General features: G+C 44.2%; 2 protein-coding genes across 2 annotated transcripts; one reads left to right on the top strand and one right to left on the bottom strand.

Moving 5' to 3' along the window:
* The first annotated feature begins 8,376 nt into the window (after positions 1-8,376).
* LOC122000986 (ENTH domain-containing protein C794.11c-like) lies at positions 8,377-9,765 on the top strand. The gene is made up of 4 exons (XM_042555511.1): positions 8,377-8,562; positions 8,702-8,824; positions 8,952-9,113; positions 9,176-9,765. The coding sequence occupies exons 1-4, from the start codon at positions 8,432-8,434 to the stop codon at positions 9,594-9,596; spliced, it is 837 nt and encodes a 278-aa protein (XP_042411445.1). The 5' UTR covers positions 8,377-8,431; the 3' UTR covers positions 9,597-9,765.
* An 88-nt stretch (positions 9,766-9,853) lies between these two features.
* Positions 9,854-12,447, bottom strand: LOC122000985 (probable protein phosphatase 2C 4). Its single transcript, XM_042555510.1, has 4 exons — positions 10,832-12,447; positions 10,631-10,744; positions 10,238-10,502; positions 9,854-10,162 (listed from the first exon to the last, which is right to left on the bottom strand). Exons 1-4 carry the CDS (start codon positions 12,263-12,265, stop codon positions 10,047-10,049), a joined length of 1,929 nt encoding a protein of 642 aa, XP_042411444.1. The 5' UTR covers positions 12,266-12,447; the 3' UTR covers positions 9,854-10,046.
* Between the last annotated feature and the right edge of the window lie 11,111 nt (positions 12,448-23,558).

Below are 23,558 nucleotides of genomic sequence, written 5' to 3'. Positions count from 1 at the left end.
GCTCTGCTCGACATACTCACCCTGCTCGCTGCTCTGCCCGACGTTCGCCATTCGTATTTCGCTCATCGCTGTTGCTTGGTCGTTTGCTCGGCCACTCACCGGTACCACTCGTTTACTCGCTTTACGTTGATCGACCTATCGCTTAAAGACATTCTCTCGGTCGTGCATTCAATATCGCTCGTCCATCACTCAGTTTTCCACAGCATTCGGTCGATCGCTTACTTGCGCTTTTTAAGCATTCGCTCGGTCATGCTCTCGACTTTGCGCATCTATCCTTCTCTTCATTGCCAGGTCGCGATCGATACTCGCTCAGTCGACACTCGCTCGGTTGCCTACTCGGCTTTCCACATCCCCTGATCAGCTCAGCATCGTCACAGCTACTCATTCGACGTCATATGACAGACCCGCGATATGACTCTACATTCAGTGGCGATTCTTTGTTTTAGTTGGATGGGTCTAGTCAGTCGGACTTGCGCCTCCTTCGACTAGACTTGAGGGGGAGGCTTGTGATACGATTTGGGCTGAGGGGCAGAAAGGGAGTTTGAGGGAAGGAGAGGGGCAAGAGGGTCATTCCACTGTGAGGGCATTAAGGGAGGAGGAGGTTACTGTGGAAAAGGGGGATTCTTTCGTGCGTTTTTGGTCCGCCGCCAACAACCCATCTTCTTTCTTCTTCTCGCGACGCCGTCGCCGGAGCCATCGCCAGCCACCACCCCTTCTCATCTCCCTCTCCTCACCGTGCCACCACCTCTTCTCTCGACGTCGGCCACGAATCCCCTCCTCCTCCTCGCGATGTCGCCGCTGGAATCATTCTCTTCCTCCTTGCACCGCGACCGTCGCCAGAAGAGAGAAACAGGGAGAGCTTCTCCTCCCTCGCTGCCGTCCTCGAGCCACAGCCGCCAACCGGTCGCGGCTCCCATTCTCTCCGGATAGCTTCCTCATCTTCTCCCTCTCTCGAGCCCTCACACGCACCCCCCGCCGGTGGACGCAGCTCGATGCCACGAGGACCGCTGCCGACTACAACAGCCGCTTCTTCTTTCCCCCTGGCAGTGACCAGTTACCATCACCACGACGGCTAACGCAGCGTTGCTCCCCACCTCGCTTTCCACGCACGACCGCCCCTTCGCCGGCAGCTCCGTACACGGCAGCCCCGTCGGCAGCTGCCACACACCGGCAGTCCCTACCCGTGTCATATCCCGACTACTCGTAGCGACATCGCTCTTACGTTCGGCCTTCGATATGTGGTGAATCCCGATCTGTGTGTGTGGCTGTCTCAGTATTCCGGTTTGTGAGCCGCGGTTGTCTTTTGGACTATGTGCATTGTGTGTAGCCTTGGGGTTGCCATTATTTCTCGGCCTGCGTGCCGAAGTCAAGTCCTGGCCTGCGCGCCGATCTCCTTTCCAGGCCTGCATGCCGATCTCAGGTCCTGGCCTGCGTGCCGACCTAGTAGCCCGGTCTGCGTACCGGTCTCTTATCCCGGTCTACGTATCGGTGTCTTATCCCGATCTGTGTGCCGATCTCGTGTCCTGGTCTGCGTACCAGCATTATATCCCGACCTGCAGCTCATCCTCTGGGTTCGTGCTTCGTTCAGCTTCTCGTCGTCAGATCCAGCTCTCCAGCCTCATCGGAGTCATCTACTCTTCCGGGTCGCGACAATCCTAGCCGCGTCCCATCCGAGGGCGCCCCCCTGGGCCAGGGTACGTTCCTCGTTCATATTTCGTATGCATTTTCATCATTTCACGGCTTAGTCTTGTACTCATATATTCGTTGGATCTGCCTCGAGCATCGGGGTACCGGGGGCCGGGTCAACCCGGTCGCTGGCTGCAGGTAGCGTTGACCAGAGGACTTTCGAAGACTTGGTCAACACGGAAGCCATCTCAGCACACCCCCCTCCGGGACGTCGCGACTTCGTCAACATTCTCGACACCTCACCCGACGGTCCATCCGACTCAGCTTCCGGACCGGATCAATAGTCCTGCGCTGGCCCGGGGTAGACTGAGCGGACGTTGAAGGGGCAGAAGACTGGCCGACCAGCTCAGAGCGAATAAGAGATCGCTTGATTACCCGTGGAGCCGGAGCGAGTGAGCTGAGAGGCTGAGCAGCGACGGGGTCGGAAGGCCAATCTCCTTGAGATGGGGTCCGGTCAGAAGACAACGCTTCCACAGTCGCTGGAGCCAGTGGAGGAGGATCGTCCATCCGCTTGGACACGTGAAAGGCTGAGGTGGCCGAGCGGGTTGGTGTGCCTGTTCAGCGGCGTTTGCGTCCAACCAACGGGAGTTCGTCATCAGAAGACTCGGCTTCCTCGGGGCGAGTGGCCAATTGAGTACTCGACGGAGTGGTCTCTCCAGCTGTATCAGTAGTGACCGTTCGAGCGACAGACACATCGCCCGCCGTCTGCACCTTTTCGCTCTTGCCTTCATGAGAACCGACCGGGATGATGCCGAGTCTCTCCGCCTCCTGCGCTACCGCCGCCTCTATCTCGGCAGCCTTGCGTTTCAGCATGCCGAACACCACCGATTTCATCATGGTCTCAGCTGCAAGAAAGAGAAAAGAAATCAGTTAGACCCAAAAAAAAAGGAGAGAAAGTTATTTCTTACCAGAGTCGTTCGGAAGCCGTGTTCGGATCGGGCTTAAGCCGAATAGATACAGCATCCCTTCGGGCAGCAGCTTATGGATGTCCAGTTTCAGCTCGGCCAGCAGGCTAACCGCGTGTAGAAAAGTGGGCTCGGTCCTATACCTTTTCAGGTCAGGGGGAGGCGGCAGCGAAGTTTGCCATTGGATTCGAAAGGGTGGCGGCTCGTGAAAACTCAAAAAGAAGAAATGGTCCTTCCAATGCTTGTTGGAGGTAGACATTTTATCAAAAAAAACTAAGCCGATCCAAGCTTGAAACAAGAAGGTGCCCAGCTCGGACTGCTTGGGATAGTAAAAATAATGAAAAATCTGAGGCTTAAGGGGGATGTTGTGCACTCGAAAGAGCACAACTATGCCGCACAGCAGCCTGAAGGAGTTGGGCATGAGTTGGCCGAGCGGAATGTGAAAGTAGTTGCATACTTCTATGATAAATGGGTGGATTGGAAACCTAAGGCCACCTACGAATTGGTCGCGGAAGAAGGTAACAGTGTCGGTCGGCGGGTCATGAGGCCGGTCGGACAGCCCGACCAGGGTGAGCTTATGGTCAGTAGGGATATCATATGCGTTGATCAGCTTAAAGGCATTTCCCGAGTCGAACCGACTCCCCATGGCGTGATACCAAAGGTCAGGAGAAGGGGCGGACGAACTGGCCATGATCGGAAAATGAAAATACAAAAGGTTCGTCGAAAAGATTGACGGAAAGAGCAACGATAGAGGCGACGCCAAGGGAAGCAAACGCGAAAACAAGAGAGGGTCAAAGAGCTTACAAAAGAAAACCTAGAGGGAGGTAGAAGATCGCCGGAGCGCTAGAGGCCAGGGAAGTCGAAGAAGCACGCGGAGGCAGTGACGATGAAATAGAAGTCGGCGTTGGTGCTTTATAAACATGGGGCTCGGTCAACCTTAGCCGTCCGATCCAGGTCATCGGGATCAAAGTTGGCATCTAACCGTTGAATTCAAACCGCCGCCTGTCCCATCGGAGCTGATGCCCTCGCCGTATGATGACAGCGGTGGCGCCACGTGGCAATAAGGTTAGGAGGCGGCATTTAATGAACGCCATTACGCGGGCGTGGAAGCGTGCTCAACATTAAGGGCAAGGATTTGCACGAATTCTGAGGAGATCATGAAGACGTCAGCATTAATCGCCCTCAGATCGGCAAGGCAATCAACGTCAAGCAAAACTTTCCAAGGCCTAGCAGGTAGTCCGTCGAGCGGCTGCCTAGCGCCCTCATAGTGCCCGAACAGAGAATCACTCACTTTAGTGGCCGAGCGGCCGATACACCACCAAACTAGCAGTCCAGTCAATCGGACTTTCAGCCTCCTTCGACTAGACTTGAGGGGAAGACACGTAATCCGGTGGTGAAGGAGGGGGCCCGACCGTACAGTGGTCAATGACACGTGGAAGTCAAAGTCAAGATGGTCAGCCCAATGGTCTTGCCGAGCGGGGAGGTCACCTCGCCGATCGACCGCGATAGAGCCCAGGTCGGTGCGAAGAGAGCTCGATCGCAGGTCGGGGTTCCGATGCTCAGGGGTCTCATATGAAAGAGTCGATTCGCCGAGCGGCATGTCCGCTCGGCCAAGCTACCGAACAACTAAGGCTGCATGCCCCGTCCGAGTGTGCGACTTAACAGCTCACCCGCTCGGCCTAGCAACAGACGAGAGAAAAGAGGACAAACTGGACAGCTGGCGATATCCTTCTTGAGACATGCACCGCCGACAGACAACATAGTCGGCGTCCAGACCGGACAGAAGATCGTACGGTGGAAGTTTCCACTGTCATGTCGGAAATATGCTCGGACGGTTACGGTATAACGTCAAACACACTTTTCTGACACGACCATTCTAAGGTATGCTTTGAGGAGAGTGCACGCTTCCCGAGGTGTGCACGCGTCCCTCGAGATCCTATATAACGACCCCCAGACTTCGACGGAGGTATGCGCGATTTTTCACTGTAGCTACAGTCTCGTTACTCTGCTTCTACTTCATTTCACCAGTGTCTGACTTGAGCGTCGGAGGGTCGTCGCCAGGAACCCCTTCCCGGCTCGGCTTTGTTGCAGGTTCGCCAGAGGTCCATGTCATCTTGGAGGTCATCTAAAGACAACAGCGAGCGCCACGTCCTCAGCGCCCGTCGGCTCGAGTCTCGGACATGATCATCCTTTTTTAATTGAGAACAAGTAGTTTATTTTATTTTATTGAAATTGCTTTAAACATACATCTAGATTATCAATTATACGAATCGGAATTCATGTAACCAATTGTAATTATTAATTAATTTATCAAACAAACAATTGTAGGAGCTCACAAGCGCTGGCGCTTCTCCGCACCACATCAAACATGTTAACCTCCAAAGGCACCACCCCAATCTCCACCACCTCCCTCGCCCTCCTCCGCTCCTTCCAACACCCACCCGCGGCCTTGTGCCGCCGCATGTGGCCGCCCAAAGCCTGCCCCATCTCGAACCTCGCCCCGCACACCGTGCACCGGTGGCACACGCCGGCCTTCTCCAGTCGGCCCGCCTTCCGGTCGCAGCGCATGTGGCTGGTCCGGTGGCCGCCCAGCGCTTGGAACGTCGCGAACCGGAGGTGGCACGTCTTGCACTCGAACACGCCGTCGGCGGCGGCTGGCCTCTTCCGCTTCCTGTGCGGCTTCGCCTTCTCATGTTCGTCGTCGCCGCGGGTCAGTAGCTCGAGGTCGAGATTGAGCTTGGGCGCCGTTTCATCTCCTGAACCAAGCTTCATTGTTGAGTGGATTCTATGCTACGCCGGTGAGAAATGTAGAAACAGACGAGTTTATATATATAGTCGAGAGAAACGCGTAGTCGTCGTCGAGATCAACGTGATATAAAGACTGCAATGCACATTTGGAAGTTTCACGTGACTTGTGATGTGGTTTAATAATTAACAAAAAAAAAATTAGAGACGAAGACCAAAGCGTTGACTATGTGATAATTATGTGAGCTCGACCGTATTTGGTATGGCAAAATAATCTACGGGTCCTGAAGCCTTGTTGATTGTATCTCCTTTCCACATATTTACTACGCACGGTCACTAAACTTTGGCTTTGGATGTGAACTAAAGGACCATTCTTTCATGTCGAGATAAGTTAACTAACGACTTCCTCTCCTTTCCTCTGTACATGATTTTGATTCCGTGACACTCCTTAATTTCCTGACTTGTGCCTAAATTCCTTCTCAATTTTGGGCTCAATTTCAAAGCATCTACCAAGAATAACCTTTTTAATTTCCACATGGAAAGTTAGTAAAGCCTAATCTACAATTGCCTTTTTTTAACAAGTTAGAAAATTCCAGGTGCGTGCAAAATAAAATTAGTATCGATCTTAAAAATATTTGATTCTCAAATAAATTAAACGCTTTCGGATTTAAAAATAATAACTCTCGCAATAATTACCATGAATTATTCTATGGGTGTACGATTTCAAATGGAAATTAGTATATGAACACGCTGCTGCCTCCATAAATGACTGAATAAAACTAAAAAGCATCACAGATCATGTAGCAGCATTCTCTCAAAATTACGTTACAAGTGCTTTGAATATCCATTCCGTTTATCTCAGAAAAATCATGCAAAATAGTTATGAAGGCACATCAAACACCAGCACAAAATAGAACAGGAACTGGAGGTTCAATCCCTTAACAAAGATAGAAGCGGCTTTAATTAGTCTTCCAATCAAAAATTACAAGCACCTCCAATTACAAAATCAATTAATCTAGGCAAGAAATTGCGTGTCATGAGTTTATTGCATCAACGGCACAAGCAATGTGTAATTCCACATAAAATATTTTACATGCAAATTTAAGCAATGTAAAATATAAAACACATACCATATAGCAATGCATGCTACAAAAAGCAAACAAAAACCATATGAAAGATATTTACATGTTTGACCTATTCTTTATCTATTCAGAAATATGATCTTGTGAAACCACTATTAACTGGGATAAATCTTGAATTTTAACAAGCTAGGGTCTTATTTAGCTTGCATAATCCTTGTGTGTACATATTCAGTCACTATAAGATCCGCCATTGCATAAGCCTATGCAACCACATAAAGTAGCTTGTGGGGAGGCTTTTAAAAATGGTCTCGAGGAATATGACATCAAAATGAGACATTAAATCACAAGAACTCTAATTTTTAAATGTATAAGTAATTGAGAAGGATGCAACAAGTATATTTCATCGGACAATTTGTCAGATATTTTAAAAAAATTAGTTGAATTGAAATTATACTAAATTAAATTTAATTTATCTCTCGAGATGACCTGAGCAGATAATCTTAGGCTATCAACGGGGTTGATTTCTATCAAGTGCTGAGCGACAGAGCGATCGAGCGACAGAGCAGACAAAGCAGCCGAGCAAGCTAGAGCGGCCGAGCTAACAGAGCGACCGAGCAGACAGAACAGCTAAAGAGCAGAGCAACCGAGCGGACAGAGAGATCGAGTGGGCAGAATAGTCGAGCAGGCAGAGTAGCCAAGCAGTAGAATGGGCGAGAGGTAGAGCGGACGAGCGGTAGAATGAATGAGCGGTCAAGTGGATAGAGTGGTCGAGCGGCAGAGTGGACTGAGGCCTATGATGGATACAGTTTCTTTGAAATAGATTTGCTCCACCTTTAACTGTGCTTCGACGTTTTTTTGGATCGTCTATTTTTCAGGATACAACGTCTAATCATAATTCCCACCAAACGCTCATGGTCACAGCGAACTGAGAGGTACCCGATTACTATCATAGGTATACTGTCAAGCAAGAAATACACAATAGAGGAGGAGGGGAAACGTAGGTTGAGAGCTTCAACTTTTGTGTGTATCTCTGCTCAAGACCATGACCTCTCTTTATATAAGAGCACCATCCCTCATCAACGCCGAGTTATGACCATTCAATGCCCAAGGATTAATGATAATCGTCGGCCATCAATGATCAACCATTAATATCCAAGAAGTTCAAAAATTTGATATATCTAAAATTTGATATATCTAAAAATTCACTATACCGAAAGTTTAGCAAATCGAAAGTTTGGTATATCTAAAATTTTATAATTTTAGATATACCAAATTTTCGATATACAAAAAATTTAATATACCAAAAATTCTATATATCGAATTTTAGATAATATTAAATTTTAGATATATTAATTTTCGGTATACTAAATTTTGGAATCACAAGGAACATTTAGGCAGGGACAAAATATCAACACTTCAGTATGTTGAAAATTTGGTAAGGATGATTTATCAATTTTTTGATATATTAAATTTTTGATATACACATTAATCAAGATTAACCCAATGACACCGAAGAAAATTGAAGGGACAACTTAATTACATCATTCCTTAATTTAATTTGTAACTTACATCATTCCTTGATTTAATTTGTAACAAGGAGGGAGATGTCAAAGGAAAAAAATTTAAAGTCTCTAACTGTAGAGAGGACTTAGTCCTCTCGACGACAAATTGAGTAACATAATCATGTATAGAAAGGAAAAAAATAAATATCAAATTTTCCTAAATAAGTTAAAATCATCCAATTTAAATAACAATAGTAGAACAAGCTTAGAATTTTATTTTATAGAGAAATAATGTGAGTTCCCCACTCCTCAACTATCTGCTAACAAAATCAAGACAGATAAGCAGGTTTCCTAAGCACTGCCATCAGTGGAGCAGTTGCATGCCATCCATTGCTTACGCCCTGAAGAATTCCAACCCCATTTAATAAGATTTCTTCCCACCTTTTCTTACTCTTCTAATGCCAATCTATACATAATATTGTTAAGCCATGCACAAAGCTTATTATGATTTATGAAGGCTTACCCTGGCATAGCCATGGCCTCTCCGTTCTTTGACGAGCTCAGGAAGCAGGCCTCCTCCTTCCTCAAGGAAAAGATCCGGTCAGCTCGGTTGGCTCTCACAGATGTCACCCCGGCTCAATTGTGAGATCTTTTCCAACCATTTATCTTTTGAATTTGATCTGGAAACTACAAAAATGAAATCTGTTTGTGTTCTTAGAGTTGTGTTTTTTTTGTAAATCTGTTCCTAAACTTGCATTAACTAACTCGTTCCGATGATTAGGCTCACTGAAGAGGCAACAAACGGGGGTCCTTGGGCTTCCGATGCGATGACCATGAACCGGATTTCAAGGGCGGCATTTGAGGTCGATGACTACTGGAGAATCGTGGATGTGTTGCACAGAAGGTTCCTTAGAGATTTTTTTCCATTTAAAACTCATAATTATATATATATATTTCTCGATTTCCTTTTAAGAAAAATATTTGGCCATTTTTGTTTTTGTTTTTGTTTTTGTTTTTGTTGTGATTTCAAGATTGACCAAGTTTGAGAGAAGGAAATGGAGAGAGGCTTACAAGGCTGTGATCGTTCTAGAGCATCTGTTGACCCATGGTCCTGAGAGTGCTTCAGAAGAGTTCCAGCAGGATAGAGAGACCATGGAGGAGATGAGCAAATTTCAATATGTAGATGAGAAAGGGTAAGAACAATCCATAATTCACTTGTCAAGCTCAAATTCTGATCATTTTTAGCTCATTTCAGCTTCAACTGGGGCCTCTCTGTAAAGAACAAAACAGAGAGAGTCCTCAAGCTCCTGGAGAAAGGTCCTCTCCTCAAACAAGAACGCGCCCGTGCTCGACAAATATCGCGCGGAATCCAGGGTTTCGGCAGCTTCAATCTGAGCTCCTTCTCTATCCAAGCCAACCAAGAAACCTCCTCCACATTTGACAGAATTAATTCCACCTACGAAGGCAATGCACAGAGGGAGGAGGAGATGAATCCAGCGTTGGATATCGAAAATAAACGCCTTATAGCTGATGTAGAGCTCAAGAACGGAGATGAAACAGAGGAGGGTAACGAGGTGTTGATGTTTGAGAAAGAAGTGATCGAGCACCTGAAAGAAGACCATCCTTTTAGTCGCTTGGAACAGGAAAGTGTGAGTTTGCTTCTGATGACTCAGTAGCCAACGATGATGCATCATCATAATTTAAAAGAAGCGAACCCTATACCAAACCTTGGATGCAGCTCTCCTCGATTTTAGCACGACCGAGGTCATTGTAAAATGTAGAACTAGAAAGATTAAATCTCTGGTTTAGCAAAACTCTTGTATGTATGTTGTTTGTGTGTGGTGGTTGATACATGCACCTCTAATTTTGAATATTTGTATAATATAAGTTTTCGATAAATTACATTTTGCATGGTACTTGTGTCCTCGCATATTTTCACATTATTTTTTTTTTAATCAATATTTTCACATTAAGTACACTAAAGAATCTTTTAACTGTATTATTAACATGCATTTGGAGATGCCAAAGTTCCTCGTCGCAGATGGATCAATGAGCCTCCTTAAAACTAAATTCTACTTATTTCCCTCTTCTTTTTGTGTAAACCTCTCTTCACTTCTTCCTACTATTTACATGCACGATCGCCAAATTTGCCCTTCCAAGGAGATGATAATGATGGAGATATCATCGTGGTACCGACGTCTATCGCCTTGCTCGATCTCAAACAATTCATGAAAGCCCATGCCTAACAAAGAAACAATGATATACAATTAAACAAGATGTTGTGTGTTGATGCATGAATTGCATCTTCAGAAGTTACCAGCTTTCTTAGCTGCACGAAAGAGGGCTTCTTCAACAAGGTGTAGGGCAGGATCGCCTCCGGGGGTTGTGGCAATGAACGTTTCGACTTGAGCCACAGCGTCTTCATTGGTGAAGTATTGGTAAAGCCCGTCGGAGGAGAGTATCAAAAATCTATCTTTTGGGCTGAGCTTGTGGTGGTGGAGGAAGGGGTTGCAGGTTATGTAGGGTGAGTTACCGACATATTCGATTCTGAACATTTCTAAAAGAGCATTGTTCCATTTAGGCTGCAAGTTGAGATGTCAACGATTCATTCATTAATGAAGAACTACGAAAGATCTGTCTTTTTTATTTCAACTGGCAGTATTCGAATACCAATATGCAAAGATTCGATCAAAAGTCGAAAGCAACTTACTTGCTTCAGAAAACCTGCTCCGAAGGCTCTCGTTACCTTCAACGTTCGCTTCACGCGACCGTTAGAGATCGCAGAAGCATCATCAGGGTGCTCTTTCCTAATTCTTTGAACCTCCTGAGCAACAAATTAAATTGATTAAAGATTCGATCACATAAGCAAAGTAGGAAATTCACTGAAACATTAAATTTGTTAGATAAGTGCCTCTTCGATCGAGGTGCTATGATCGGAAGTAAGCTGCAAGGCAGTCGAATTCTTGTGGAGTTCATTAATCCTCCCGTGCTCGTGCCATGTCTTGTGCGCCAAGACAGCGCGGCTGTCTCCGACGTTCATGAGGTAGACATCGTCGTCCTTCATGAGCATGACCAGGACGCAGGAGCCCATGAGCGCCAGTTCGGGGTTGTCGGCCACCATCTTGTCGGCGATGCCCAAGAAGGAATCCTCTGTTTTCTCCAGTGCCCGGCGGAGCGCCTCCAGCACTTGAGAGTGGTTCGCTGAGTACAGTTGTTCTTTCGGCCTCCGTTCGAGATCGGAGCAGTCCACATCGAACTCGCGCTTACATCGGCGGCGGCTCTGGTAGGCGGCGTTCTGTACTGTGGATGTGGAATTTGATGAACCGGCGGGGAGAGGAAGCGGGATTTGGCCGATAAGAGGCTCCTCGCTGGGAAAGGTTTCGCCTTTTTCGTCCCAGAGCAATCCCTTGAGCTCGCGGTGGATGGTGGCGTAGAGGTTGGAGAGCAGGAAATCGGTGGCGTCGGGGCCGTTGAAGCCGTCGTAGATGCCCACGAAGACCCATCCGTGCTCCTCCGATACGACCACGTGCACGCGATCCTCCCCTGCCTTCCCCTGCGCCCATTGGATGTTGCCGTCGACAGAATCAGGCATGTCGGACCACTGCGCTGCCGTGTCGAGGGTTGTACTCTTCGATCCGCCGCCCAGCAAAGTGGAATCTTTGCGCCCCTTGACGGCCGCGACGAGGAATCCCTGGCCATGTGCCGGGTTGGAGATGGTTTTGGAGATCACCTTGGTGAGCTCGCGCAAGAGGGAGCGCGCCGCGGTAGCGTGGCGGGAGGGCCTCGAGAGGCTATGGGAGACGCTACGCCGGAGGTCACTGGAGACGGGGAAAGGCTTCTCTATGGGACCGGAGAAGACGGCGAAGCGGGGATCGAGGGGGCCGGACAAGAATCCCCTCTCGATTGGACCAGACATAAACCCGCTGTCAGCAATGGAAAGAGGGCCCGAGAGCGGTCCAGATAAACGCGGAACGGGCTGCAGCGCGACGGAGGAGAAGGAGGTGGAGCTCTCGAAGGCGGACGCCGCGGTGGGCGCAGCGCTGAGGAGGGCAGTCGAGAGTGGGGTCGAGGCGTTGGCGCTCACCGCTGCGCCAGAGATGGACCGGAACATGGTGGTCTCCTCGGAGCTGTAAACCTTGGAGGAGGCGACCGCGGCGGCCGCCCCCGCCACAGAGCAGAGGCCAGAGCCGCCTGGGACGGCGTCGGGACGCACGTAACAGAAGGAGTGGCCGAGCCCCTCGTCGCACGGATCCCAAGTGACGGTGGCACCCTTGTGGCGGCGGCCGGCGGGTGGGCCGCCGCCGCCGGAGCAGCAGATTGCTAGCCTAGCGAGCCTGTTTCCCATCAAACCAGGCTACGAGCCAAGAGTCAGATTGAGCGAGATGACAGGAGGGAAGAAGAATTGTTGAGTTCTTGAGAAAAGAATGGTGAATTGTGAAGAGTAGGTCGTTGACTTAAAAGCGAATTCGGCCTTTGAAATCTCGGAACAGATCTCGTGTGGCGTTGACCGACCTCAATAGATCCCAGAAACCAGAGTCTCCTCTTTTTCTCTTATTAAAAATTAAATTCGCGATCTCCGTGAGAAAGCCAGGTCGGGTCGTCTAATTCAGAGCCTCTGCATCGAGATTCGTACCGTCCGGTGCCAAAGGAGAACTCGGCACGTGTCGACTTCGACCGGCGCCGTGGAAGTTCGTCCAATCGGCAATTATTTAATAACGTGAAAAATCCAATTTGAAAACTCTTGATTTGAACGATTTATTGTTGGTCCAAATCACTTAACAAAATGGATTTATTAATTAATCTGGAATCATCAAAGGCTTGCACGTAAAGATCTTTCATTAAATTCTCCAAACGTCATGGCTAATAACTAACCTAAGAAATTTGACAAACTCGACGTGTTTTAATGAAGCACACAAAATGCAGAATTGAGACGAAGGATAACGTCAAATGGCAAGGCATCAGCTCCCTTGACTAACATAATTCAATTGCATGAAATTTCAACCCCCTCATTTAAGTTATGGAAAGTAAATACTACAAGTATATCACTATTTTAGGAAGAATTTTGTTTAAGTCGAATAAAATGAGCAATGGAAGTGAGAATTCTTGCTACCATATATTGACCATGATGACATTAGTATTCTTTTTTTAACGTCACTGATAGGACCATCACTAACGGCCCTATATGATCTATCCTTCAATTGATCTTGCCTTTGAACAGAACCAAAATGGCTACAGTGACATCATTAATTATCTTTGTCATCCATGTAAATCAAGTATGGCATCAATCTAATATTATACAGTAATTTAAATCTTTAGTTAGATCGTGGCACCTTGAATCATTAGTTGATTATCATTAGGATTTAGGGAGTTTATATCTAGCTTCAATTGTTATTTTAAGGATTTTGCATGCTCTAATCACATGTCATTTTTGAACAGCTTTAATTTATTATAACATTTAAGTGTGTAAATCTTAGTGAAGTTTCATTTGATATTTGTTAACGTCATAGTTATTTTGTTTTTTTTTAAAAAAAACTATTTTCAATGCTTTTAAATTTTCAAAATCATTTTCATCGGGGTGGATGGAGATATGAGATGAACGTTTCCATAAATAAAAAAATACTTACCGTTTTGATGAGTATTTTTTATTTATCTAGATAACTGATGAAATTTTTTTATTGGAATGCTTTGACCATTTTTAAAATTAATAAAAGTTAAATATTTAAATATATATAAAGTAAAGAGATTGAAAAATTATAAGGTAAAGTGTATGAACTCATAAGACAAGAAACCACCATCCTCCCCATTCCACTCTTTGACTTTTACATATTCACCCTCATAAAAGAGCCACACTTCTTCACGCCTTGTGTCCTTTTGCTTCTGGTCAAATGAATGAATGTACTAGTTAATACGTGTAAAATATACACATCACGCAACAATTGACTAGTCAGGCACACAATTTGGAGGCTTGCTGGTTGCTCTACCTCAGTAACTAAACATACTCAGATGGAGACTTTAGTAGGTGTTTTCACTTCGTAACCATAAAAAATGAAATTTGTATTATATCAAATTTAATTGCCACGATTCTTTTAGATTGTGATTTTTATCATCCTGGGCAGGTGACATCGTTCGATCTCATACATTTTAAAAGAGAACAATTATAAAAACTTATTCAATCTTAATTTTGGGTAAGTGTCTGAGATAATACAAGATAATATTTGCAGGAATCAAACCATGCCAATAGCAAATCTTATTCGAATACCAACTAATAAGCTACATTGCTGGGTGCAATTATGTGATAAAAGATAATTTATTTGTCTCAAGTACCTTTACCAATTTATCCTTAGGATAATATGAAAAAAATATGTATTATGTGTTATTTTATATCTGACCTGTTACATATTATGACCGTGAATGGTATATGATCCCATCTGAAAATTAAGTTAGATAGATTATCACGTGAGATAGATGGAATATTGATCAAATTATTATGGCCATAAGGAAAGTATGCTGAAGTGACTTCTATGTTGACCAAGTCGTCAGAAGTTCTCTGGTCAACGTTACCTGTAACCATCGACCGAGTTACCCCGGTCCTTGGTACCCTGATGCTCGAGACAGATCCAATGAAAATGTAAGAGCAGACCAATAGTAGAATAATGAAATGAATGAAAATGAGTACGGTAACGTACCCTGACCCAGGGAGGCGCCCTCTGGTGGATCAGTGAGCTGGTCGAGACACTGCTCGAGTTGTCGTGACCCGGAAGAGTAGATGACTCTGAGGAAGACGAAGAGCTGGATTGGACGACACCTAGTTGAGCACAACCTGGATCCGGAAGAAGACATACAGGCCGGGACCTAGCAGCAATACTTAGACCAGGATATGACATTGGCACGCAGGCCGGGATGTAACTTTGGCACGCAGGCCGGGATTGGACATCGGCGTGTAGGCTGGGATAGGACATCGGCTGGTAAGCCGGGATATGAGATCAGCACGCAGATCGGTCTAGGTGCTCCGACATGCTCCGGGCTCCCCGGACTGGTCTGAGCGTCCCTAAGGTTGAAAGTCAACATTTTGTTGACTTTCTCTCTAGATCTCCAGCTTCGCCTCCGCTCACCTCGGTCCGGATCTTCCGCTCCGGCTCCACTCGCTTAGGTGATTTCGGCCATCCGGAATAGGGCTCACACGATTCCAACTTCCAGCCTTCTCGAGTAAATTTCTACTCTAGCTTCTTGTCCCTCGGAATCGCTGCTTGCTTCCTTCTCGTCCGTCAACGTACTCTTCCACATCTTTTTGTCCCTCGGACAGCTGCGTCTTTTGCTCCTCGAGCAATCTTCCGCTCCAGCTTCTTGTCCCTCGAAAACACCGCACGCTCCCTTCTTGTCTGTCAGTGTACTCTTCCGTAGCATCTCGTCCCTCAAATGCACTGAGCCCGTCGACTCTCTCCCGTGCCGTCCTTTTCGCTAGCTGTGTCTTTTGCTCGACGTCTTGTGCTCCTAAGTTCTTGTATACTTAGGAACAAGGTTAAATACAACAGAACCTAACTTAACTTATTTGATCACATCAAAACTACCTTAGGGTATCGACATGAAGTGGCTGCTGGCGTCAACGGCATCCAGAAGCGAAGACGGGAAAGGCGTGCATGCACGGTAGTGAGGGGGCGACTGCTCGCAGGAGAGGGAGTGGCGACGTCGGAGGTGGAGTTGACAACGTTCGGGTGGAGAGGAGAGACGATGATGTCGACGGGGAGAAGGAGAGGGCTGTTGGCATCGATGACATCGGGAAGCGACATGCTTGTCGAGGAGGAAGGAGGTAATGCAGCAGCGGTGTTAGCTCGAAGAAGGAAGGAAGTGGCTACGAGAGGTGGTGTCAGCGCTAATCTGGTGTCACTGGCGTAGGGAAGGAAGGAGTCAGCTCGGAGGCGATCATTGCTGACGAGCGTCGCTCGTTGGTGGCGGTGAGAGACCAGGAAGAAGCTCTCTCTCCCCTGTTTGTGGTGGCGGCAGAGAAGACCCACGAAGCAGGCCTCCCTCTATGGAATAGTGCCTACACTCCTCTTAAAGCCCTAAATAGTGATTTGACCAAAATGGCCCTTCTTTTTCCTTAATTCCTCTGGGGTCCCTAAGACATATCTGCATCACAAGTCTCTCCTTCAAGTCTAGTTGAAGGAGGTGCAAGTCCGACTGACTAGACCAAACCTAACGTAAAGCAGAATTGCTCCTGAATACAGAGTCAAATCGTTGGGCATGTCATATAACGTCAAACAAATAATGACGAATGGCAAGCGCTAGTAGAGCGACAAGAAAAACAAGTGCTAACCGAGCGATGAAAAATAATACCGAGCGGATGCCAAGCAAGCGATTGAGCGACATCCTCCAGATCTTCATAGCTAGTTCTTGAAGGCTCTTGGGTTGCATCCCCAAGGTTCAAGACGCTACTATAAGCAACAAGTAAGCTAGAGGAAGAGTATATTCATTTGTATTTGTCTTTCTTTTCTTGTGGAAGTATTGTGTTGTAGTGTGAGTTCGTACGAGGCTTCTCCACCTCCGGCTGCAACCGAGAAGGAGTTGTTCTTAGTAGAGATAGCGTGTCATGTGTGGATCCTTGGATTAGTCACCTCTTCTTGAGGTGGATACCAAGTAAACCCTAGGCGTTAGCATTGTGAGTGTTTGTCTTCGAGTATTCCGCTGCACAACAACAAGACGAAGCAAACCGACGTAAGCGCGATGAAATACTATTCACCCCCCTCTAGCGGGCACATCGGTCCCAACACTTACTTCTTGGAATCCAACCTTCAACTTATCAAATGCTTTTGCATATAATTTGAGCTACTCATTCCTGATCTTAAAATTGCCTATTAATTACTGTGCTACCAACTGAGAATAAGAGTAAATCAAAATCTGAGTGGCCCCTACGTGCCTTGCAACATATAGTCATGCTATTAATGCCTCATATTCCGCCTCATTATTAGTAGCTCTGTAATTTAATGAAACAGATAGTTGCATTCAATCCTCCCTTGGTGATATAAGAAGAATTCCTATTCTACTATCTTATCGAGTAGAAGACCCATCAACGTATATTTTCCAAGTTTCATCTTCTTCTGGACCTTGTATTTCTATTATAAAATCGGCTAAGGCTTGGGCCTTGATTGCTGCTTGAGGTTGATACTGTATATCATATTTACTAAGTTCAGTTGTCCATTTAATAAGTTGCACAGACACCTCCGGGTTAATGAGTACTTGACCCAAAGTACTATTAGTTAGTACTGTGATTGGATGTGATAAAAAGTAAGGATGTAATCACCGAGAGGCCATAATCAATCTGTAGGCTAATTTCTCGAGTGCAGTGTAGTGGTACTTGACTCCCTTTAATAAATGACTTAAGAATACACAGGCTGCTGTTCTTTTTCCTATTGCCTCACTAAAACCGAGCCAACAACATGCTCATTAGCCGATAGATAAACCCACAAAAGTCTCCCCCACTATTGGTTTAGCTAATACAAGAAGAGTAAATAAATAATTTTTTTAACTCTTCAAACGCTTTATCACAATCTTTGTCCCATTGAAATTTACAGCTTGACGGAGTATCTTGAAGAAAGGAAGACTTCGGTCGGCCGATCGAGAAATAAAGTGTGATAAAAGCAGTGATCCAACTGGTTAACCTCTCCGCCTCCTTCATGTTGTGTCGTGGAGCCATATCTTGTAGTGACCGTACTTTGCTAGGATTATATTGGCTTCTATCCCCCACTCGGTCACCATGTATCCTAGGAATTTTTCACTTTTAGCTCTGAATAAACACTTACAGGAGTTGAGCTTAAGTCCATACTACCTCAGAGTCCCGTAAGTTTCTTCTATATCCGCACATAAATCCGAGGTTCGCAAAGATTTGCTAAGTATATCATCCACATAAACTTCCATATTTCTCCCGATCTACTTTTGAAAGACTTTATTCATGAGCCTTTGATAAGTAGCCCTTGCATTTTAGTTTGAAAGGTATAATATTATAACAATAAGTGTCTTCAGCAATTATAAAACTAACATTTTCTTGATATTCCTTAGCAAGTGGAACCTGATAGGCATCTAGCATGCATACAAACTCACATCCAGAGGTAGAATCCACCACTTGGTCAATGCGAGGTAAAGGATAATAATCCTTTGGGCAAGCTTTATTAAGATCTCGAAAGTCTATGCACACTCGTCATTTGTTTCCATGCTTAGAGACCAGGACGACATTAGCCAACCAGCTAGGGAATTGCACCTCTCTGATATAACCAGCTTCCAGTAACTTATCCACCTCTTCCTTGATGATTTTATTCTGATCAACTCCAAAATCCCACTTCTTTTGTTTGATTGGCCGAGCATTAAGATACACATGAAGTGCGTGCTACATAACCATAGGGGATACTCCCGTCACTTCCTTGGGAGTCCAAGCAAACACATCATTATTGTGTTTTAAACATTGTATCAGCTCGACTTTCAGTTTTGGTTTCAGATCTGATGTCATATGAGTAATAGCTTTCGGTCGGCCAATTTAGATCTGTACTTCCTCCTTTTCTTCATACACCAGGGTGAGCGGTCCTTCCTGAATGGCATTGACTGCCATTCTTTGCACCTTCCGTGCGACATTGGCCTCCGCCCTGACTATCTCTATATAGCACTTGCGCACTACCAATTGATCTCCTTTTACCTCCCCTACTTGATCATCCACTAAAAATTTTATCTTCTGCCAAAAAGTAAAAATGACCGTTCGGAACTCATTTAAGGTTTGTCGACCCAGGATCACATTATATGCAGAGGGCGCATCCACCACCATGAAATACGATCGGCGCGTCCTTATTAAGGGCTCCTCTCATAAAGATATAGCCAATTTTATCTGATCCAATGGTTAAACTTCATTTTCCATAAACCCATATAGAGGAGTTACCATGGGTTGCAACTCGCTCGAATATATCTGCAACTGATCAAAAGCTTGTTTGAAAATAATATTAACTAAACTACCAGTATCAATAAAGGTACAAGAAATATTGTAATTGGCTATAACAACCTTGATTATTAATGCATCATCATGGGGAACTTCTACCCCCTCCAGATCTATGGGATGAAAACTAATTTCTGGTCCGACCGTCTTCTTTGCTGTACACCCCACAACATGAATTTCTAATCGTCGAGCATGTGATTTCCTCGCTCGGTTAGAATCACCATTTGTCAGTCCTCTAGCTATCATATTAATATTACCCTGGGGGGGCATTACTGCGATTTTCTTCTTGTTGAACTGATGTTGTTTCTTGTTACACCTGACTGAGTGCTTGAGCTTTCTCGACCGGGAGTGGCAAAACTCCTACCTGTAACTCAGTCGTCTAATACTCTAGCTTGAGCGGACTATTTTGTCTCAAATACTATCGACGATTGGGGTTAGAGAACGCTGTTGATATTGAGGATTATGAGCTTGCTAATTCCTCAGAGTATAATAGTTTTCTGTACTGTGAGTATTCGTTTGATGGTATGTGCACCATCTTCATAGGATCTCTTGGGGGACCTCCACGTGTTGCACAGCTTGAGGTCGCGGTTTAGGATGTCGTTGTAAAAGAACTGTGTGAGGCCCTTTGGGTGGCTGAGTAGGCACCACTAGACGATCCATATTTGGAGCGAGGGTGGGAGTAACAACTTCCTTTCTCTGAGTAGCTTGAGCTTCTTTCACATTAATGAACTCAGTTGCTAGTTCGATCAATAAATTGAAATTGACCGGAGGGTTTCTGACGAAATCATTATCATTAAACCCTTGAGAAAAGACACTTAAAAAAATCTTGGTGGTAGCCGTAGGTACATCTATGACTACCTAATTGAACCTCTTAATATAGGTTCGAATAGATTCCTTTGACCCCTGTTTAATTGAAAAGAGACTCTAAGGGGTCTTGTGATATCGTCGGTTGCTAGAAAAATGATAAAGAAATATCTTACGGAAATCCTTGATGCGACGAATAGAATTATCTGGTAGCCGCTTAAACCACCTCTGAGCTGCTCCTCCAAAGGTAGTGAGTAACATCCGACATTTGACACCATCAGTAAATTGTTGCAGGAGAGTGACATTCTCAAAATTAAGAAGATGATTTTCTGGATCAGTTGTCCCTGAATATTCTCCGATATTTAAGTTTTGATAATGCTTCAGCAAAAGATCATCCAACACTTGTTAAGAGAATGGAGTAATGATCCTCTAGCTACAATCTTCCCTTTACGTTTATCTCGTATAGGCGCTTCTCCAGAAGATTCTTGGGGAACCTCCCTTCATCCTCCTTGCTCAAAAGGTGTGCGAAGAAATACTCGAGGACGCCGTGTTGGGGAAAGAGGAGTAGGGAGCAAGCAAGCAGAATCCTCCTCCTCACCTTTTCTCTCCCTTTGATAAGCGGTTGTTGATATCGTCGGATTTGGAGCCACAGGTAATGTACCACTAGTATTGACTTGTTGTTGTTGTTGCAATAGCTTTTGCACTCTGGCGTTGATGAGCAACTCTAGATCTTCTTGCATCATGGTTATGGTGTTAAGTTTTCCAGCTTCCTCCATCTCGTAGCTTCAGATCCAGGTGAAAATTCCTACAGATGATGCCAAATTTGATCCTATCTGAAATATGTGAGAAGGCGTCCTGGCTCCGATGAATGAGGGTTTCAAAGACGATGAACTCCTAAAGATCTGGAAGAGCTCCTCAATGATCCTGCGCATAGTGAGACGAGCCAACAAACCATTAGTGACCTAAGACCGGGGTGGGGATCCCTAGCTAGGCCCTCCGACGCTCAAGTCAGTTCTCACTCTCGAAGGTGGAAGAAGAAGAAAAAGTACAGTAATGAAAGTACTTAGAAGCAGAGTTTTGGATGCTAGAGTTGCATACCTTACCAACGGAGAGAATTCCCCATTTTATATTACCTCATATAACCTCCATAGTTATAAGGTGGTCCCCGGTTTGTTAGAGTTTCTTAGAAGATGAAGTACCACTTTAGGCTTCGTGCAATAATCGCTCAAGGAATATTTTTCATACCCCAGATGTACTTCTTTTATCGTTTATGACTCATATTCTTGATGAAGTATGCATAAGAACATGCCCTTGAAACTGAAGAAGCTTCTAGAGAATATTTCCCGTCAAATTTGTCAAGCTGTCATACTTGTATGCCATCTTCTGTTAAACATGTCTCGGTCGATCATTCAAGTTGGTCGCGTATATATTGAGAATATCTTTTGTTGAACATGTTTCGGCTGGTCATGTAAGTTGGTCATATATATATATATTAAGAATACGTTCTGTTAAGCATGTTTCGGACGATCATATATTCAATTTGGTCGTGTATATATTGAGAATATCTTCTGTTAAGCATGTTTCAGCCGATCATTCAAGCCGGTCATGTATATATTATATTGAAAATACCTTTTGTTAAGCATATTTCGGCCAAGAATGTACTATAAGCTTTATAAGGCTGAGTGCCTTTAAGCTGGGTTGGTCTTTGTCCGGCCGATCGTATATAAGCACACTGGTGCTCGCTCGACCTTCACTCGGCCAGTAATATACTAAAAACTGTATAAGGCTAAGTGCCCTTAAGCTCGGTCGGACTTTGTCCAGTCGAGCGCATATAAGCACATTGGTACTCGCTCGGTCTTCACTCGACGGGTAATACACTAGAGCGTATATAAGGCTAAGTGTCTTTAAGTTCGATCGAGCTTTGTCCGACCGAGCGCATATAAGCATAGTGGTACTTGCTCGGCTTTTACTCAGCCGGTAATAAGCTAAAAACTATATAAGCTAAGTGCCTTTAAGCTCGGTCAAGCTTTGTTTGGCCGAGCGCATATAAGTACATTGGTGTTTGCTTGATATCCACTCGACCGATAATATACTAAAAACTATATAAGGTTGAGTGTCTTTAAGCTCGGTTGGGCTTTTTCTGACCGAACACATATAAGCACATTGATACTCGCTCGACCTTCACTTGGCTGGTAATACACTAAAAACTTTCATAAGGCTAAGTACTTCTAATCTTGATCAGGCGCCGCCTGATCGAGCTCCTGTAAAAAACATTTTATTTGATCAGTCATTATCCTATTAATCATATATTCACCCAGCCATGAGCCTCTCCATTCTCTCTCGATCATGACTTCCACGTCATCCGACAGACCAACTTATTATAACCCATATCAGTGATCATATCGGAGACTGTCGTGTCAGCTACTGTCACCCCCAAGACATTGACGCTCACCGAGCTGAACGAGTAGAAGTAGTTCACCATGAGAATGGAATGGGTGCCGGTGGACCTCCCACTTCCAACAATCAATTCGTAGAGGGAAAATTGACTTGGACCTCCGATGATGGTAAATATGTGGTGATCAATCCATTAGTCGTATCCGCACTACAGTGATGTAGCACTAGCTTTAGCTTGTGAGGAATGTACGAATGAATAAATTGGGTTAGGGCACAAATAAATATATGTTTTTTTCATCATAAATTAATATTTTAAGTGGTTTTTTAATATTATATATTTAACTGAGTACGATTTTCTGTGCTTGGAACTTGGAAGGAAGGTAGGTAAAAGATGAATATTTTAGAAAATTTAATAATTTTGAAATTAAACTTAGTCAAATGTCATTATTATTTTTAAAACCATTAATATCAACAAATATCACATTAATATCTCACAAAAACCATTAATTAATTGATGTACTATGTGCCAAAATAATAATTTAGCTCTATCTTGTATTGCAGGATAGTGAGGAGTTTTTATCTAGTCAACAGTGGAGTCACGTTTCGAGCTCACTATATTTATCATTTTAAGACAGAATTATATACTATTAATTTTGTCTATTTTTTAAAATAGAATATCTTTTCATAATTTTAATAATTAAGGATGCCATTTTTATTATTTTACTTATTTTTTATGCTCTAATTGGGCAATAACTAATAAAAATTATTAATTACTAAACAACAACAATAAAAAAGTCAAATCTTTAATTTATCAAAAATATCTTAAATATTTCTTATATCCACCTTCAATTCATTTTATTTAATTTTAATGTGAATTTATTTCCTTCAACCCTAAAATACTCAATCTTCTTTAAATAAATATTTACAACATATTTCTTTCATATTTAAATAAAATATATTAATTATTCACTCTCTTTGTGATCCGATAAGTATTTATTACATCCGGTGGCATCCGTAAAATTAACAAAAATATAATTTTACTAGCCAAGTATGATATAGTTTTACTTTTATTAAAAACTCTGCCCGGAATTTTTTTAATGTTATACCAATAAAATTTCTATAGAAATAAGCAAGAGGGTTTGAGGCATGATTCATCAAATGGGAATGTAATTACTATTTGACAGACACGTAATTTAATATTTCCATGAATTATCATATAAATATATTAGGTATTTAATAGATTCTACAACGGTTGAATTGTTATATTTTAATAACATATGTTTTTACTTAGGAAGGTTCTCAATATATATAGTACGGAGGATCTTCATCAAATGGTATATTAAATAGATTATAAAACGGAGGAATTATTATTTTTTAATCTTACATTGTCTCCATATTTAGCAGCGTACGGCTGTATATATACAGAGTACAGAAGGTATCAGAAGATATAGCAATTAAGATTCTTGAT

Source organism: Zingiber officinale, chromosome 7A (genome assembly GCF_018446385.1).
Source record: "Zingiber officinale cultivar Zhangliang chromosome 7A, Zo_v1.1, whole genome shotgun sequence".
In the NCBI taxonomy this organism is placed as follows: domain Eukaryota; kingdom Viridiplantae; phylum Streptophyta; class Magnoliopsida; order Zingiberales; family Zingiberaceae; genus Zingiber; species Zingiber officinale.
Note: the sequence above shows the minus strand (reverse complement) of the source record. Positions and strands in the feature narration are given on the sequence as shown.